The sequence below is a fragment of the Phodopus roborovskii genome, unplaced genomic scaffold (assembly GCF_943737965.1).
Source record: "Phodopus roborovskii unplaced genomic scaffold, PHOROB, whole genome shotgun sequence".
NCBI lineage: Eukaryota > Metazoa > Chordata > Mammalia > Rodentia > Cricetidae > Phodopus > Phodopus roborovskii.
The window spans coordinates 9,780,484-9,801,669 of record NW_026126480.1 but is presented as its reverse complement, the minus strand read 5'-3'; the positions used below and the strand labels follow the sequence as shown (position 1 = coordinate 9,801,669).

Below are 21,186 nucleotides of genomic sequence, written 5' to 3'. Positions count from 1 at the left end.
CATTCAGAATGTGTTTATAGAAAATCAAATAACAAAGCAATACATAGAACAGGTCTTTCAACTAGACTGGTTTTCTGACTATTCTAGTAAAATAATTTCTCAATTTTTATTCTTGTTCCTGGAGAACAATTACATTCCAGGTATTTATTCTCTATCTATGGTTCCTTGAGGAAAGCTATCCTACTCTCTCTATAACATTATCCTTAACTGGCTCCCAGTGTAGGTCTATACACACAAAAATGTTATATTTGTGTTACTGTGGAATACAATCTGAACTTGGATTTAGTTATCTGCTTTCAAACCCTGGCTTTTGCTTACTAAGTGGCTGTGGCTAGACCTCTCTATAGCTCACCTGCTTCTTCTATAAACTAGGAATTAGCGATATGTTTTTCAAAGAATGCTAAGAAAAGCAAATTTACCAATCTATTCTTATATTCAATATTTACTGACTTCTCTATGATCCCTGTGCCAAAAACTTTATTAGATACTAAAAAGATAACACATTGAACGATAAATGATAGATAGATTTCCTCTATTTTAGAGGAGTTAAAGGTTTAGAGAGAAAACTCTTTTAAATAAATATGCCTGCAAACCACAAACAACGCACCAATGGAAAATATTGACAGCTCACTGAAAGCTATGTTCCTTAAGGTAAATTTGTGACCTACAGACAGGGAAATCCAACAGATTCTATTTGTAAGTTCTTAGGCTAATAGGTCATCTAATTGAATTTCCTCCACAGCATCTTCCATTAGTCATTCAATCAACACAGAACTTAAGTCCTAGATGGTTCTTTCATTATGGAGTTCTCCTCATAATAAAAAGCCAAAACAAACATTAATAGAGTGTTTCAGAGTATCATCTGATGGGAGATCACTGCTCAATGATGCTAAATCAAATAAAAGGTACAGACCCTGCAAAGTGCAAGAGAGACTGTGGCTATTCTAAAATACAGGAACCTCAAAGGAAGTTAAAAAGAGAAATCACTACCAACATCCAGCATCAAAATGCACTCCTAATGTCCAGCATATTAGTGGCACTAATGTATTTATAAACTCTCTTGGGTCTTTTAGCATCATCAAAGATGCTAGAGAGGCTGAACACTGCATACTTAACACAAAAGAAAAAGATATTTAGCAGATAACTTGCTGCTTCCTAGGAGATTGGAATAATTTATGTAATTCTATAAGTGTGTCAATTCTATATATCTTCCTATCATATCTATAAGAAATAAGATAAGTAAACCAAGTTTAGATTGGTATAAACATCAATTACCTAGGGAACTTCAGGAATGGCTGAATTAACAAATACACTCCTTCTTTCTAATCATGTAGAAAATACCTTCAAAACAGGCAATCCAGTTCGGCACAGTAGCACATGCCTGTAATCTTAGTATTGGGTGAGTGAGGTAAGAAGAACACTATGAATCAAGGCCAGCCTGGACTATGTAGTGAGACCCCAATCTCAAAACATGAGAGGGGAAAAAAAAGTAGTTCAATGACTGTAGCAGCTCTAAAATTTATAGATCCCTATATTGTACACCTAGCCTTAGTACCACCATCTCCCCACTCTCTGCCACCCCTTATTTGAATGAATCATATACAAGACTCACAGATTTTGTGTGTTCTGGGCGTGGAGCAATCACTGGAGGTGGGGTGGCATCATCATCATCATCTTCATCTTCTGACACCGGTGGCACTGCTGGGGTCTCAGACACAGTCTTCACATTCTATGCAGAAAAGACAACTTTATCTGGTCCAGAGGACATAGAACTTCAGAACCCAAGTTTGCTAGTTTCCCAGAAGGAACTCAATTCTGACACCCCTTACGAAAGCCTCATTAGCCTCAAGATTCTCCACTTTTGTGCAGCCAGCCAGCAGTCTTACTCAGCCAGCTTCCTCCTCTTTTAGCCATCACTACTCACTTTGGTGCTTCCTTTTCCCACCTAAAGCTTAACTGTGGAACAGTATGTCATTTTACAGCTTTCCTGTCTGCCTCCTGCAATCAAATACTTAAAGAGAAGTTTGGTTTCCTCTCAGTCTATGAATCTTACTCTTTATAATGAGTAGAAAATAAATGTAGGATAGAAAGTTTTGAATTTTCTATACTTTATCACTGGAATTACCTGTTCTTCCTAATACAGTAACTAGAAGACTAAATAGCCACTCCCTCCCACTTTGCTTCTTCCAAACTGCTGATCCTATTATATCATAGGGTGTGAGTGTGGGAGGTCCTGCCTTAAAGGACAATGGGTTCTCACCAGGCTGGATGCTCTCTTTATCACTGAGCTTCTGTCCCATCCCAGAATGAACTTCACTAGTACTACTAATTAGATTTTCTAACTAACTTGATTTTCTCATGCAAACTTAAATAGAGCTGGACAAAAATACCAGATTCAAAATCAATGGATCTAAAACATATGTTGTTTTGCTGTTATTGTTTGTTTTAATATTAAAACCAGAAAGGTCGTAGGGATTTTTCAGATATACTGATATAAATAATTTCAGATATTTTCAGAGTCCCTAGAATACTGATTCTGTTAAAATCACAGGCATGAAGTTTATGTGTAATTGTTGTCTAATCTTTGTTGATTTATTGTAATTTTAAATTTTAAGATTTTTTTACCCTTTAATTACTTCAACAACAATAGATTTAATATGTTCATTATAGAGAAATGGTTTCACTGGCAAGTTTTTCTTTAGGATATGTAGGTGTGTAGGAGTGTGTAAGTGTGTGTGTATGTGTGTGTAAAAGTATATAAGATAGAAGTTCTTCTCCTTGTGGGTATTAAAATGAGAAACCTAATTCTTGGGATGCAGGAGTTTAAAAGTATTTTCTTCACAGGAACAAATTCATCATACCTGGCACTGTAAGCTTGGCCACAAGTCCCCTGGCTCAGGAGGTCAAAGGCCATACTGAGGAACCTATTACTGTTGTTTTGCTAAATGGACATGTTGTCAAACTGCCTCCTAAATATTTATGTGTATACTCATGGATTAGTGACACTCTCAACTATGACCAGAGATGTTTTCCTCTGCAGTGGGCAATAGTTAATGCACAGACTCATAACTGGTCTGAGTGCTGACAATAAGTTACTGTTGTGTGCTTAGTCCTAAATGGGACATCTATAACAACCTCCTACACTACCCAAGGCTCAAGGAACATAGCAGAAGAGACGAGGTGGAAAGAACGTAAGAGCCAGAGGATTGGGAAGAATGCTGTGAAATGCTATCTTCTGAATACAACATGCCATTGGCATTCATGAGCTCACTGCAACTATAGTTACCAACACAAGGTCTGCAGAAGATAAAGCCAACAAGATCCATCAAACTTCCCATCAAGCAGCACTAATTTTTGTCTTAATGGGTTACAAAAACAAAAACAAAAACAAAAAAAAAAAAAAAAAAAAAAAAAAGGAAAAGACTTGAAAATGGGAAATGGACCTGTGGAAAGGAATTGGGGGTGGGGGGAGACTGGGAAGGAGGAATTGAGGGTTAGTATAGTTATAATACATTGTATACAAAATGAAATTGTCAATAAATAAATAAAATGTATTTAATAAAGTAGTAAGTATTTTCTTCAGCTGTAGAGCTTTGTTCCTCTTCAAATCTGTGGTAGCAATCTTCTGATAGGGTTTTATTTCTCTCTCAGGCTCCCTAGCCACAGCAGTTTTAAGTTAAATGTCTTTCTTTTGAAAATACCTGATTTTGCTCCCCCCCACCAACTCCCTGGGTTGGCCCCTGATCCTGCTGCTCCTGTGTCCTGTCCCCATCAAGAGCACCCTTGGAGCTCTGATACACGCCCACCCATCCCCACCACAAGCCTGCACCCCCTACCCTGTGCCTTACCCTGCCCACTATCCCGCCCGTTCTGGTTGAGCACTGGGACAGAGGGTGGAGCCAACAGTCCACCCAACTTCGGGTACTTCTCGGAGCAACTCTGAACAAAGGAGAACTGCCTATCCATGCGGGACCACCTGTAATTTCCACCTGCTTGGTCTCTGACCCCCACCTCCAGTCCTCTGCTGGAGTCCCGGGCCCCTCCTATCCACCTATCTGTCCTCCTATCCGTCCACTCTGGAGTTCCCTCCCCCAGCAAGATCCTTGACCCCCCAAAGCAAGGCCTCTGCTAAAGAAAGAGGACTCAGCTGGAGAGTGCCAGTTCCCAGTGAGATTCGACTATCTGTGAAGAAATATCCCAAGTATCATCCCAGCCATTGTCCTCTTCTGCTAGCCATTGGCTAGAGCCATTGGCTAGAGTCCACACTACTTCAGGGGACTCCTTGGAGCGAATCTGGACACAGGTGATCTGCCTATCCATGTGGGACCACCAGAAATTCCCACCTGCTTGGCCTCTGACCCCCACCTCCAGGCCTCTGGCTGGAGTCCCGGACCCCTCCCAGAGACCCACCTATCTCTGCCGGACTACTCTGAGTTTCTACAGGCATCTTCTACTGGATCCTCATTCCTGACCCCATCCCTGGGTCTCTGTCTGCAGAGAGACCTCCTATAGAGCTTGGACCACCCAGAGCTATAGATATTGAACCTCTGACCCACATAAGCCCACCGGGGAAGTACCATAGAGAGAGGGGGAGACCCCACCAACACCTACCGGAAGAAGCTATGGGAAGACGGCAATACAAGAAAACACCTAACAACAGAAAGACAAGCATGACACCACCAGAATCTAGGGAATCTACCCCAATTAGAACGGAACACAACAAAGAAGAGGAAGCAGAAGGGAACGACTAAAAAATTACTGTCATAAAAATGATAGAGGCCCTCAAAGAAAATCCCTTAAAGAAATGGAAGAAAAAACAAAAAAGTGGAAGAAAGTACAGAAAGCCAAGAAAAAACAATTAAGCAGGTGAAGGAAACAGTTCAAGACTTGAAAACTGAAATAGAGAAAATAAAGGCAACACAAACCGAAGGAATGCTGGAAATAGAAAAACTGAACAAAAAAATCGGGAACTACAGACGCAAGCATAACCAACAGAATTCAAGAGATGGAAGAGAGAATCTCAGGCGCAGAAGATAAACTAGAAGAAATAGATTCATCGACCAAAGAAAATCATAAATCCAACAAATCCTTAACACAAAGCATCCAGGAAATGTGGAACACCGTGAAAAGGCCAAACCTAAGAATAATAGGCATAGAGGAAGGTGAGGAAGCCCAGCTCAAAAGTGCCAAAAACATATTCAACAAAATCATCGAGGAAAACATTCCCAATATGAAGAAGGACATGCCCATGAAAGTACAAGAAGCATACCAAACACCAAACAGACTGGACCAAAGAAAAAAGACCCCTCAACATATAATAATCAAAACACCTAGCATACAGAATAAAGAAAGAATATTAAGAGCAGCGAAGGAAAAAGGAGGTAACATATAAAGGCAGACCTATCAAAATTACACCTGACTTCTCCATGGAAACCCTCAAGGCCAGAAGGTCCTGGATAGATGTTCTACAAGTATTAAGAGAACATGGATGCCAGCCTAGGCTACTATACCCAGCAAACCTCTCAATCACTATAGATGGAGAAAACAAGGTATTTAATGACAAAACCAGATTTTCCCAATACATATCTACAAATCCAGCCCTACAGAAAGTATTGGAAGGAAAACTCCAACCCAAGGAAGGTAACTACACCCACAAAAATGTAGGCAACAGATTATCTAACTACACCAGAAACCAAGGGTAAAGCAGAACAAATTATATTCACAATACCACTGCCAACAACAAGCCTAAAACAAACAAGCATCAACAATCAATGGTCCTTACTCACCCTCAACATTAATGGTCTTAACTCACCTATAAAAAGACACAGACTAACACAATGGATACGAAGACAGAATCCATCCTGCTGCTTCATACAAGAAACACATCTAAGCTTCAATGATAGACATTACCTCAGGGTAAAGGGTTGGGAAAAGATTTTCCAATCAAATGGAACCAAGAAGCAAGCAGGCATGGCTATCCTAATATCTAACAAGTTAGACTTCAAACCAAAATTAATCAAAATAGATGAAGACGGTCATTTCATATTCATCACAGGAGAAATCCATCAATACAAAGTCTCAGTTCTGAACATCTATGCCCCTAGTACAAAGGCACCCACATTCGTAAAAGAAACGCTACTAAAACTCAAAGCTCATATAAAACCTCACACACTTATAGTGGGAGACTTCAATACACCAACTCTCGTCACTAGGCAGGACCACGAATCAGAAACTCAACAGAGAAACAAAAGAACTAACAGAAGTTATGTCTCAACTGGGGTTAACAGACATCTATAGAACATTCCATCCAAACACAAAAGAATATACCTTCTTCTCTGCTCCACATGGAACCTTCTCTAAAATCGACTACATACTAGGTGGCATAACAAACCTCAACAGATACAAAAGAATAGGAAAAGTCCCCTGTATCTTATCGGACCACCATGCTTTAAAATTGGAATTCAACAACAACACAAGTAGCAGAAAACCTGCGAACTCATGGAAACTGAACAATGTGCAATTGCACCACACCTGGGTCAAAGAAGAAATAAAGAAAGAAATTAAGGACTTTCTAATATTCAATGAGAATGAGGACACAACATACCTGAACTTATGGGGACACCTTAAAAGCAGTGCTACGAGGGAAGTTCATTGCACCAAGTGCCCATATGAAGAAAACAGAGGATAGTCACATAAGAGAATTAACAGCACAACTGAAAGCCTTAGGACAGAGAGAAGCGAACTCAACCCATAGGAGTAGACACCAGGAAATAATCAACTTGAGGGCTGAAATCAACAAATTAGAAACCAGGAAAACAATACAAGAAATCAATGCAAAGAAGAGTTGGTTTTTTAAGAAAAGCAACAAGATAGACAAACCTTTATCCAAACTAACTAAAAAGCAGAGAGAGAACATGCAAATTAACAAAATCAGAAATGAAAAGGGGAACATAACAATGGACACAGAGGAAATCCAGACAATTTTCAGGAAATCCAGACAAAATTCAGACATTTGAAAATCTGTATTCCACAAAAATTGAAAATTCAAAGGAAATGAACAAATTTATGGATAACTATCACTTACTAAAATTAAATCAAGAACAAACAAACAACTTAAATAGACCTATAACCCGCAATGAAATAGAAGCAGTATTCGAAAGCCTTCCAACCAAAAAAAGTCCAGGGCCAAATGGATTCAGTGCAGAATTCTACCAGACATTCAAGGAAGAACTAATACCACTACTCCTCAAACTGTTCCACACAATAGAAACAGAAGGTTTATTACCAAACTCTTTCTACAAGGCCACAATCACCTTGGTACCCAAGATTCACAAAGACACAACGAAAGGGGAACACTCCTCCATTGCTGGTGGGAGTGCAAACTCGTACAGCCATTTTGGAGATCAGTATGGCGGTTCCTCAGGAAAATGGGAATTAGTTTACCACAGGACCCGGCAATCCCCCTCTTAGGCATATACCCAAAGGAGTCACATCCATGCAACACAGACATCTGTTCAACTATGTTCATAGCAGCACTATTTGTAATAGCAAGAACCTGGAAGCAACTTAGATGCCCCTCAATTGAAAAATGGATAATGAAAATGTGGCACATCTACACAATGGAATACTACTCTGCAGAAAAAAATAATGGAATCTTGAAATTCGCAGGCAAGTGGATGGCACTTGAAGAAACCATCCTGATTGAGGTAACCCAGTCACAGAAAGAGGAACACAGTATGTACTCACTCATATATGGATTTTAGACCTACAGCAAAGGATCACCAGCCTATAATTCACACCACCAGAGGAACTAGGATACAAGGTGTATTCTAAGAGATTCATATAAAGTCCCTCACAGAAGCGGGAAGGGACAAGTCCCCCAGAGCACAGGGGAAGTGGGGGGGGGGCAGCGAATGGAGAGAGAAGTAGGAGGAAGCGAGGGGGAGGAAAGGAAAACACGTGTGACTAGGAAGATTGAGCCCAGTTAGGAATAGAAGATGAGAGAGAGAGAGAGAGAGAGAGAGAGAGAGAGAGAGAGAGAGAGAGAGAGAGAGAACATAAAAGAGGGAGCCAATATTGGTTTGAAGATAAAATTGAACACAAAGAATGGTCTAGAGAACTACAAGACTGTCACCAACTAACACTTTGAGCATCCATGGAAAGGCTACCATAAATGCCCTTCCCAGATAGTGAGATCAACAACTAACTTATCCATGGAGCCCTCATCTAATACCTGTTGGAAACAGAAGCAAACACCCATACATAAACACTGAGTCGAACTAGAACCCAGATGCAGATGGAGAGGACAAGACCAGGCGGCAGAAACACATAGAGACAGCTTACCTGAACAAGGAGGAGCTGACGGGCCCCCCAGACTGATAGCTGGGAAGCCAGCATGGGACTGACTCAGACACCCTGAATATGGGTCTCAGCCAGAAGGACTGAGCAGTCTAAGGGACCTCAGACAGTGGAGCCAAGATGTATCCCTGGTGCACAAAAGGACCTTGCAAACACATCCTCCATGGAGGGATAACTGCCTTAACCTAGAGACAGGAGAGAAGCCCTAGTCCCTACTTCACACGACCTGTCAGATCTATATGACCCCAAATGGATGGCATTCCCCTACATATGGAATTGGGGTGGGGGGATGGGAGGGTGGTTAGGGTGCATGTGGGAGGGCAGAGAGGGTAAAAGTGAGGGAGGGAGGGAGAAAGGGAGGGAGGGGGAACTGGGATCGACATGTAAAATAAATAAATAAAAAGAAAAGAACCTGAAAAAAAAGAAAGAAAATACCTGATTTTAACCTAGACACAAAGTAAGAGGGAAGCTAACTTTGCTTACTTTTAAAAATGACCCAGGACTACACCACTCCCCCCCCCACCCCACCCCCATGCTTTTATCCTGGAGCTACTTTTTCTCTTCCCAGGGGTTTTCTCTCCTATGCTGTAACATGGTCTGTTTTACCAAGGCTGGCTTGAGCTTTTGCTATTCCTGCCTCAAGTCTCCTGTACTGGGATTTCAGGCATGTGTAATGTACCTGGTTTCCAATTCATGAAGCTGCAGCTGCTTCTGATCTCCTCCTAACAGGCTTTGCATCTTTTATGAATGTTTCATAATAGTTAAGTTATGACCTGTTTTTTGTTTTGAAATACTGTTCCTTTTCAAATATATCTTTGGGCTAACTAGAGGTAAGCACATAAATTTAGTTCTTTTTTTTTTTTTTTTTTTAAGATAAATTCAGTTCATTTTTCCCCTGACCTTATTTTTAGGGAAATTTTTCTAAGGCATGAGCTTAGACTGAAATATACATCAAACTATATAAATCTTTTATTTAAAATAGTTAATTCTAGAACAAACTCCAATTTCTCTTGCTTTATGTGTTGGACCATTGATAAACCCTTAATAAAAGGCTTTTATTATACTATCCTTCAGACAAGGAAGCACTGACCATTTCTTATTACCCAGCTTTAGCTAGCATTATGTTATAAATCCTTTTTATATGTTTTAATTTATCACTAACTCATGAGACAATGAGCAAAGCTCTACCAGCCCTTAACTTCTCAGGACCCCAAGGACCTATCACACAATACATATTCTCTTGTTTATTATGGGGTCTAGCTATGTAGCCCACACTAGCTTGGAACTTATGGCCCTCCTGCTTCAGCCTCCTGAATAAGATTACATATATACACCACCACACCTGGCTGATACAAATTTTTAAATAAGAATCAGCCATAAAAATACCATAGAAACTTAAGTCAGATCCTAGACACAGATAAGAATGTTTCAAGCTGAAAGAGATCTACAAGGTCATGTTTGCTAAATGAGCAAATCTTTAGGACCTAGTGTGTAAACTTCCCTCGACTATGGAAAAGAACAAATCACAAATCAAATTTGACCCCAATGCACATTTCTCTTGCAACCCCCTCTCTTTTGGCTCGTATCTCCTTAGTTTGACATTAAGATTTTTCTCAAGGTCTAGGATAGCATACATTCATTTTTGTGTTGCTTGTGCTTTGGCACAAAGAAAATGCTGAAGAAATACTTAAGAAATGAGTAAATACACAATGTTCAGGAGAATGGTTTTTAACTGATTTATACTATTAACAGTAGGGAGGAATTCACAACCTTCTGTGCCACATTTTCTTAATATAAAACAAGAAGACAATAATTCTGTTGGACTGCTACATAAATGAAATGAAATGATGTATATAAAACCAATATAGAAATCAATGATATGCTACCAAGATAAAATCATATCCTCAATGTACAACTAATAAGGAAATACAGAACAGTGAGTTACAGGGGAAATGTTTTCAATTACAGGAAAATGTCCTTGGCAGTCTGAATGGTTCTAATTGTAGATACTAAACCAAGCAGGTGTTATCCTCTAAGCCATATGGCATGAGCCACAGGGCTCTTCTCCCACACTAACAACATGGCTGTTTCTTTACTGTAGTCACCTTTGTAAGACCTTCTTATGCCTTTCTCTGTTCCTTGACACAGTGAAAAATCCTAGAGTTTGTGAGAGTCAGAGGATTCCAGTTCTTTTCTTCCTTCCTTCCTCTCTCTCCCCCTCATTTTATTTATTTATTTGTTTGTTTATTGGTTTGGTTTTGTTTTAAGACGGTTTCTCTGTATACCCTGAGTTACCCTGAAACTCACTCTGAATCCAGGCTGTCCTGGAACTCAGAATTCTGCCTACTGAGTACTGGGATTAAAGTGCACCTCTACCTTGGATTCTAGCTCTTACATAGCTTTATATGTTTCTTTGTTTTTTGAAACAGGGTCTTCATGTCATCTATGCCAGTCTAATTACTATGTAGCCAAGAATGACCCTGAATTTCTGGTCCTCCTGCCTCTACCTCCCAAGAGCTGGCATTATAGGCTTATACCACAATCGGTTTCCTGTGTGGTTCTTATTATGTCTTTAGGAAGGTTTGTTTTTCTGCCCAGGAAATGAGGACAACAGTACCTCCTTCCCAAAGTAATTGTAAGGATTAATTATGCTAAAGATGAAGATCTTAACATAGTGTCTGGCACAGAGTAGCCATTCAATAATAGATAACAGGCACTCTTCTTAAAAAATCATAAAGACATTTCACCCACGGGTCACAATTCCACTTTGTTTAGGCACTCCCATAATTTACTGATCAATAATTCATTGTTCAAAGACAGTGCATTTGCAAAATACTTCCCCTGTCTTTTAATCACATCTCATCCAATTGATACAAAGCAGCATGAATGGGAAGAAAGTAGGGCAAAGCAGGAATCAAATGTGTATTGCAATTAACCTTTGTCTATTTCAGTTTTATTATCTATAAAGTAAGGATTATAATCCTTTACACAGCTGTGAAAAATAAAAGAGATAATGACTAAGAAAGGACCAATACATTGCAAAATACCAGACTGGCAAACTTTTCATAATTGTCAATGGTATAAATGACTCTGACTGCTGGCAGCAAGGTTTGACAGTGGCTCAGTACTGTGTTATATATTACTATTCTCCTCTTTAAAATTCTTTAAGCTTCTCATTACCTTTTATACAAAGCCAAACTCCTATATGACTTGACCTATTTTACTATGCCTCCTTACCGCCAACCTCTCTTCCGGCACATTTTTACATTCCAGACATATCAAACTACTAGCAGTTCCCAGAATACATATAGCTTGTGAACCTCTTTCCCCACGCATACAATTTTATATCTGAAATATCTTCCTCACTCTAATTCTTACTCTAAATAACTCATTCAGCATAGACTTTAACATTGAGATGCTTTTACCAACACACCCAATCTTTCAATAAATTAGCAAATGTCAAAACAAAGCAATTAATAAGACAGCCATAGCTCCTGACCTCATGAGGTTTATAACATACTGAACTGTAACTGCATGTGCCTTTATAACTTCTATAAGACTAGGAAGTACAAGTCTAAGACAATGTCTGACTGCTCCACACAGGACCAGGAAGAGAATAATGTTCAGTAAATCAATTATGACATAAGAACCTTTCTTTTATTTTCTGCAGTTCTGGGAATTAATTCTACAGTCTCTCACTGTTGATAAGCAAACACTCTACCATTCATCTATATCCCAAACCATCTTTTAACTTTTTGTTTGAGACAGCATAAGTAGCTCAGGCAGGCCTTGAACTCATTCTATAACCCAAGTTGGACTTAAGCTTTCAATTCTTCTTGCCTCAGTCTGTCAAGTAGCTGGGATTAAAGGCTTGGCTACCAAGTCTAGCTATAAACAGTTTATTTTTTTATAAGAGATAACAATCCATACAAAGCATAGCACTCTTATATGTCTCACACCCTATTACTTCTTACTCCCTATTACTTATATAACCAAATATTATCACTCTTTATATAACAAAGTCATCTACATCTCATTTTTTAATCATAACTGCCATAAAAAATGCAACTTTTAAAATGTAAGTCATAGAGGGACTTTTTAAAGCCTCCATTCTTCAGTGATTCCTTTCACAATCCTTTAAATTACAGAACACTACTACAGCTGCAGAGAGAATGATGATCTTAAATAAGTAGAATCTTTTCCCTTCAGATATGTAGGCTTTACTGATGAAGAGATTCCTTTCTAAATCCAAGTGTGTGGAAACAAATACAGTTAAGGAAAAATGTATCATTCTCATTTTATTGTTGAGAATTCTGTGCCACAGATAGGCAAACCGGGTTTCCCAATGTTCAAACCTACAAATGAAATAGCCTAAAAGCTACATCTTCTGCTTTCAAGGTTAGAATTTCTACAACACTGTAAAGCTGGAAGAGATACACTGTCAAATAGGGATAACACTGTTCATCACTCTAGTTCCTTTATTGTAGAAAGAAAATCTAAGGCATAGCAGTGACCAAGGTGAGCAGGCTCTGTCTCTACCACACTATCTTAACCTTACTTCCATATCCACTTATGTCAGAATGGAGGAAACACAGACTTACCAAAGTATTAGAAGAATTATAATCTTCAGCTGACTTATCTATAAAAAGAAGAGAGATAAAAGATTTAGTAAACAGGTATAGTTAACCCTTTTCTGATTGCTAAGGAAATTTATCTGGCCAAGCACTTGCCAGGTCCAGAAAATGGTAATAGTATAACTGGGCCAGTGACAGAAACACATTATACCTATCAGGTCTCCTTTAATCTTCACTATGTCTCTGGGTATTATTATTATATTGTTTTAATAGACTTTATAATTAAGAGACATTAAGTAATTTGCCCAGTGTACACACAGGTTAAACAGATGATTCAAACCTGAATTCTGATCTAATTCTAAATACCATGCTATAATAGTACCCATATCATTAATTTTCAATGGTCAAGAAAATGTCCTACATTCTAAGATAAAGGCAAGGAATCTATGCTCTATATTCCTGAGTCACTTACATAAATCATGACCAATCTACAGCTTCAGCTTTCAGAAAGGATCTTTCAGAGTCTGGGAACTAGCTCAGTCAGTAAGGTGCTTGCTGTGCAAATAAATGCAAGGATGTAAACAAAAAAAAAAAAAAAATGAGTGTGATGATACATGATTATAATCCCAGTGCTGGAGAAGCAGAGACATCCCAGGCCAATCTACTACATGAATTCCAGGTCAGCGAGCAACCTTGTCTCGAAAGCATAGGTACAGGGCCTGAGGAATGATACCCAAGCTTGTCTTGTGCACAAGTATATATGTGCAACATAGGATCATCATTCATTCAAGACATTTCACAGTTTGATGGACCGGTTTGAGTGATATATAAAATAACTGTCATTTTACAACCAGCGATATCTCAGACTGGATGAATTAGAGACCCTTAAAAGAGTTTAGCAAAAAAGAAAAGAAATTTGAAGACCACATATCTCCTTTGATTTGTTTCTTTAAATCATAACAATTTACTTGCCAGCTCACCACCAATGGGATTAGAAAAAACATTCTACCAAATCTGACATATTTGTCATCAAGAACCCAGACCAAAGAACATACATGATCCCAATTCTCTCCAAAAAAAAGAAAGAAAGAAAAAAAAAGTCTAGTAAGGCTCTTTGGCTCTACAGCAAATAAAACATTCACAGAGTAGGAAGTAAAGCAATCTATGACAATATGTTCTTAAAGCAAACCCTGTTCACTGGAGAGATTGCTCAGCAGTTAAAAGTATTTCTGCTCTTGTGGATGACTCAGGTTTGGTTCCCAGTACCCCAAGGTGGCTCACAATCAACTTTAACTCCAGTTCCAGGGGAAATGACCCTCTCTTCTAGCCTCCCCAGGCATCATCCATGAATATGGTGCACAAAGTTAACAAAACTCACACACATAAAATAAAAATGTATCGCTGGGCAGTGGTGGTGAACACCTTTAATCCCTGCACCCAGGAGGCAGAGGCAGCCCGATCTCTGTGAGTTCAAGACCAGCCTGGTCTACAAGAACTAGTTCCAGGACAGGCTCCAAAACCACAGAGAAACCCTGTCTTGAAAAACCAAAAATAAATAAATATATCTATAAATAAAACAAAAACAGTAACAAAAAACCTTAGATGGCTAAGCTCTAAAGAAATCAATTCAAAACATAATTTAAACATAATTAATTGGCTTTGCTCTTCTAAAAAAACAAAATGGTATAAGCTTAGTAGAGCAAAACTATAGCTTATTACAGTGCTTCGAACCTTACTACTCCTAGCTCTCTTAAGAACTAGGTATTATAGTTATGAAATGCCTCTGATATACCATATAAAAACAAATAACTGAAGTTGGTTTGATGGTTCAGCAGGTAAAGACATGTATCAGTCAGGTCTGATGACCTGAGTTCAATTCATCAGACCCTCATGGAAGGAGAGAATGAACTGCAAGTTATCCGCTGATCACACACATGTACACATATGAATGAATAATACTGTAAGTAAACATTTCTCCTTGTAAAGACTCTGTATGTATAATACCTATTGCTCAAAATTGAATTTTAAAGCACAGAATGAAAAAAATACAAAATACTTTCAAACCCTTTATGATTGAGGGAACTATAGTTCAGAAGGACAAAGATACTGGTAAAAGGTCCTATCAGTTTGTGTCAAAGTAGAGATAAACCTTGCATGGGATATCAATTTAGTCTACTTTTTCCCTAACATTAACCAGTATAGAAAATTAAATGTCACAGAAAACTTAACCAAAATAATAAAGGGGACTAGAGAGTTGGGTGGATTATCAAGAGCAGGGTGTTAAGATGCCTAACTTAAAAACACACTTCCAAAGCCAGTGTGGTGGCATATGCCTTTAATCCCAGCAAAGGAGGTAGAGGCAGGGGAATCTCTCTGAGGTTGAGGCCAGCATGACTATATAATGAGACCCTGTCTCAAAAAAAAAAAAAAAAAGAAAAAGAAAAAAAAAAAAAAAAGAAAAAGAAAAAAGAGCTGGGTGGTGGCTGTGCACACCTTTAATCCCAGGGCTCAGGAGGCAGAGGTAGTTGGATCTCTGTGAGCGTGAGGCCAGCCAGGCACCAAAGCTACACAGAGAAACCCTGTCTTGAAAAACAAACAAACAAACAAAAGAAATAAGAAATATATCACTTGCAACATAATGAGCAAGTTATAAAACTAATTAACTTCTTTGGGTCTATAAAATGTGGTTAGTAAATCTTTGCTCAGACAATCCCTATATACCACATAAGAATCATAAAAGTAAGTCATAGGTGAGCATACACAAATTGATGTGGGATTAGCTTAATAACAATACAGAAACAGGAAAAAGGGATAGACCATACTAAAAATAAACTTGTCAAATATAAAAATTTTGCCTAGAGTTGGCCCTTGTCCTTAAAAACCAGAAAATTTAAATCCTACATGGATGCACATACAAGTATTTCTGTGTTAATATACAAAAGTAAAAGTATGCACATGTATCTGTGGAAATACAATAACTATAATTTAAATATGCATACATAGATGACCATATATGTAGTTACCTGAATGTGTATAGCTATACACTTACTCATAAATACATAAAGGAACTATAATTTCAACCATTTACAAGACTTTAGGGACAATGATCCATATGCATACATACAACTTCCTTACATCTATATACATGGACATAGAAAACAGCTTCCAATATGATGTCTCTATAATAAACTCCTTAAACATAACTTCCACTTTCCTGATCATATCCACCTCTCACCCCAGTTCCTCCTCGGAATGATCTAATCCTTCACTGGAAGGGGACAGACTGACCTAGTAGGGACAGATGAGAGGAAGGAAATGCTGCTGGGAAGATGCATGGCCTCTCCTGAGTACTACTGTGGCAGCGTGAGTGAAGCTGCAGTTCATCACTCGACCATCTGTACCTTTTGATATGAGCCAGATACTACTAGTTGGGGAAATGGTCTTTCAAAGTCAGCTAGTTCATCATGACTCTCACCTTCTCCAATAGTTCTGCTTTTGAAGGAGGCTGCAGAAACAAAGAGCACCAGACTAAGAAGAAAGAGGCCAGGACTGACACTAATTTAGGCACACTATGAAGGCCTTCTCTATGTTTCATAACTGCAGTGAGGAATATACACATATGCTTCTTAGTCTAATGTTCTATTTGTTCCCTTGGTTTTGTTGTATTGTGTTTTTCTGGTTTATTTTTTTAAGACAAATTCTAACATAGCCAACGTTGGTCTTGAACTTGCTAGGTAGAAAAGAATGATATTTAATTCCTAATTCTCCCGTATCACATCTAACTGGAATTACAAGAATGCATCACAATGCCCAGCTTTGCTTTAACTCTCTTAAGATGCTATAAAGAAGACACGTATTAGGAGCTGGAGAGATGGCTCAGTGGTTAGCAACACTTGACTCCTCTTCCAAAGGATCTGAGTTCAATTCCCAGCACCCATATGGTGCCTCACAACCATCTATAATAGGATCTGCTATCTTCTTCTTGTTGTGTGCATAAAGACAGAGCACACAGACATATGAGTAAATAAATCTTAAAAAAAAAAAAAAGACAAGTTTCCAGAAATATAAGCTTTTTATAAGTTAGCCTAGAAAAACAAAAATATCTCTGCTATGGAAGAACATGCTCCAAATAAAATTACTATAGGCAACTAGTAATTCAAAAGACATGAGGCTACGAGTAAAAAGACCTGAGTTCTAATCCCATTTTCAACACCAAAAACATAACCCCTTACACAGAAAGTACAAAGAACATTTATAATTACTACTGACCTGCTTTCCATTCAAATGATAAAATGTAGTCCCTTATGCAGGATATGATGACTCATGTCTGTAATCCCAGCATTCTGAAGGCTGATGCTAAAAGATTACCATGAGCTCTAAACCTAAAGCAGCCTGAGCTAGCTCAAAAGGGGTCTCTTAAAGGAGAAACTGGACTTGCAACTTAAAAGATACTCATTAATGTTATTAAGTAATGATAAGAAATAAGGACCTTAACTAAATGCCCATGCTTTATAACTATATAGAAGTCTATGTTCCTTTTATACAATTCCCACTTTTTAAAAAAACTAACATATATGTAGGAGCAGTGAGATAACTTAGTGAGTAAAGGAACTTGACACTAAGCCTGACTACACAACGGAAAAAAATGGCCTATTCCTGGATCTCCATGTGTTCACCATGGCATGGCCCACCCCACACAAAATATTTAATGTAAAAATAACATATGCAGCTTCAGAATAAAAAACAAGCAAGCAGTGGTGGTTTGATTAGGTATGGCCCTTATAGATTCATGTGACATTATTAGGAGGCTAGGTCTTGTTGGAGTAGGTGTGGCCTTGTTGAAGTGTGTCACTGTGGGAGTGGGTTTTGAGGTCACCTATGCTCAAACTACATCCACAGTCTCCTTCTGCTACCTGTGGATCAAGATGTAGAACTTTGAGCTCCTTTTCCAGCACCATGTATGTGTGTATACCAACATGAGGCACCATTATGATAATGAACTAAAACTCTGAAACTCTAAGTCAGCCCCAATTAAATGTTTTTCCTTAGTAAGAGTTGCTGTGGTCATGGTATCTTCACAGAAATAAAACAATAACTAAGACTGAAGTCTTCATCTCAATTGTCATTTCCAAATCACATTTTAGTGAGTGCCATTGCATTCCTGGCACTTTCTTTTTTCTTGCTAATCAACAGGCATGCGAGAGCTTCTCTTGCTATGATTACCATGGGCACAATCTTCATACCTGTAAAACTCATGTACTTCTGACTATTGGAGGTCTTCTTAGAGTTATAAAATTCTAACACATCCAGAACAGCCTGTGGGTTTTTCTTCTGCTCTGACTTTGTGATATTTGATGTTTGAAGCAAGCGGGCCCACTGTTCTGGCATCCCCTAAAAGAAAGAAATGAAAGGTTTTTTTTTTTTTTTAGGAAGACCCTATACCCTTTCAGGGTATAGGAGACCCTGAAAGAATATCAGATCAAACCTTGATGTTTACTAACAGGTAAAAAGGAGCCCGTTATTTATCCCTTTCCCTGATCCCTCAAAATTTACACAAGTTCATTTTATGTATCATTCTTAAAAGGTCTGCTCCATTACCAGACTTTACCTCCTTCAGAGCATGGACCAAATCTGATTTACTCCTGCATCAGTGCCCCACCTGTTTGCTGTCATGGGGCCCCTTAAGAAAGATTTGTTTGGGTTGATGATATAGCTCAATGGCAAAACCTTTACACAGCATGTTCAGGGACTAGTTTTCAATCCCAAATACTGCAATCAAAGCAAGAAAATTAAAAGAAATGTGAGATTAGGAAAGTGTTCTTGAAACACCTCTGGCACAGAAAGAAGCTTTAGGGAGACAAGAAAGGACTGAACCTAATAGCATATGGCCCAAACTCTAAGACTGACATAAAGACTTACCGTAAACTCCCCTGTGACAGCATCAAAACCAACATGAATTGTATGCTCAAAATCTGAAGGGAGAGAAATCTCTGGCCGCTCCTTCTCCTTCTTTTTATTTGCTATAAAATAAAATAAGAGGGATATTCTTCAGTTTCTAGGATTATTTTTAGCTTTCCAGTAAACTCTTGTGAAGAGCAAGTTCTATCTAGTATGCATATATAGTTACAGGACCCAAAAGGCTACCAAGTGGAGAGGGGGGAAGATATAGAGTCTATGTCATTTTTACCTCTTCCTCACCATAATATATAGTTCTGGATCTTTGCTTTCCTATCCAAATGATGAGAAGATGGCAGGATGGTTTTAAGGGTCTGTCTAGATTCTACATTTCACAACAGTCTATGTAACAGAAGAGAAGCTCTCTCAAAGTGCTGTAACTACACTGTTTCCTGAAATGACATCCCCTACCTTTTAAAAGGCATTTCATATATATTATATCACATAATCACCACCAGCCTGAGAGTCAACTTTCACTTGTAGACTAGGAGATTGTGGCACAGATCTGGCTAGTTATTATGCAAGTGAAATAAAAGCCAAGGCCCTTGCATTTTTCTACTCTATCACTGCTGAAGAACTGCAAGTTGGTTTAACAAAATGTACTCAGATATAATGAGAAATACCATCAAGAACTTACCATGTATATATACTATACACAGTTTTCCTTTATTATTACAATTTTATAAACTAAATACTACTACTACTACCTACTTATATATCAGAACACAGAGTAATTTATCAATATAACTAGCAAGGAGTGGGGTTTGAACCCAGGTTTGGTCCCAAAGAGTTTTCTTTAGTAGCTTCATTAAGAACCTCTTGTGTACATGCCAGTTGCTAAGGGTTAGACTATTTATATACTTGGCAATTTCCCTTCTAGAGCAGCTGCTTTGAGAAGGAGAAGGATAAGGGTCATACATACCATGGCCCCAGACGAATAGTTACTTATGACATAATTGCATCTGTCTACTCAAAGCTAGAATGTATAGGACATGTGGCAGGGCTTTGGAAATGCTTTCTGTGTCACATGGCTTTCTGTTTCTAAATTCCTTCTATGCTAATCCCTTAAAAGGTTTTTGAGAAATAAAATTATATTGTTTTATTTAGATTTGAATATGTTTTATTTATACATATTATTATGATTTATAATATAACAGCACAGACATGGATATTAAGCCCAGAAGGAACTATGGTAGTAAAGATCAATAGAAAGGGTAGCTCACGGACAAGTAGTAAAAAAGAATGCCAGAGAAATGAAACCATGTAATTCATAGGGAGGGCAGAGTTAATTCTTAAGTTAGCTCTATCTCTACCAGCCACTCTTCTCTCTACCTATAGCCTCTGAATACATCTCACAAACTCCTACCTCCTAGTTGTTGCTCACTTTTTCTTCTACAGTGGCTAGAGAGGTAGAGTTTGTAGCCTTGGGCTACTGAACCCACAGGAGCATAGATTTTCTTTATCTGCTTTGTTTCTCAATCCCCAAGTCATAGTATATGTCTAGTAAGAAATTATCAGAGTTGTTTGGCTTTCTGGTATGTGAAAAGCAGGGAAAATTCTTAGCATACTGTTGACTTCCTTAGGCCTTTGCTTATTCTGTGTTTCTGGAATATCCTTCCCTGTCTCTGCCTAGCTAGTAACTATGTAATACAGCTATAAAATATTGGATGCCTCTCTTCTGGAATTAAAAAAATAAGGGTGGTTCCCATTATCACGTGTAGTATTCAACACAGTGATGAAAGTATCAGATAGTACAATTTGGTAAGAAAACAGAATGAAAAGAAGAAGAAGAAGAAGAAGAAGAAGAAGAAGAAGAAGAAGAAGAAGAAGAAGAAGAAGAAGAAGAAGAAGAAGAAGAAGAAGAAACTCAGGACAATTTACTTTTCTTACTATTAGGTGAATCAATTAAAATATACAGCTTTATAAAATAAAGAACCTTAAAAACATGAGTTATCATTAATATTAGCATCTACTGAAATAAGATTTCTCCATAAGCTGATTAAGTTAGAGAATTCAAATATGACTGAAGACAGAAAGGAGAACAACCTACCTTGATTTCATGTAAATAGAGAGTGTACATTTGAGGAAATAACATAGTAAAAAGCTTGCAACCTTACCCATCCTCCTATCTCTGACTTTGTCCAGCCTGCTTAGTTTGAGAAAGCAGCTACAAAATTCCTTGTTTTACCACAGACATTAAAGTTTTAGCAAAAGCCATTAGCCCTATTTTAAAATTAATTTTAAACAGTACCTCTCATTGGCTCAACTGAACTAATCTGAGCAAAAGGCAGTAAAACAT

The 21,186-nt window shown here is 38.2% G+C and overlaps 1 protein-coding gene across 3 annotated transcripts in view; it reads right to left on the bottom strand.

Annotated features, from left to right (window-relative positions):
* Window positions 1-21,186, bottom strand: part of Pak1 (p21 (RAC1) activated kinase 1) — a 90,164-nt gene that overhangs the window by 33,417 nt on the left and 35,561 nt on the right. For all 3 annotated transcript variants that reach the window (XM_051192281.1, XM_051192279.1, XM_051192280.1), the window contains exons 3-6: window positions 18,852-18,952; window positions 18,176-18,323; window positions 12,960-12,997; window positions 1,613-1,729 (exon numbers count right to left, since the gene is read on the bottom strand). In XM_051192281.1, coding sequence (XP_051048238.1) covers window positions 1,613-1,729; window positions 12,960-12,997; window positions 18,176-18,323; window positions 18,852-18,952 — 404 coding nt within the window. The remainder of the gene's footprint in view (window positions 1-1,612; window positions 1,730-12,959; window positions 12,998-18,175; window positions 18,324-18,851; window positions 18,953-21,186) is intronic.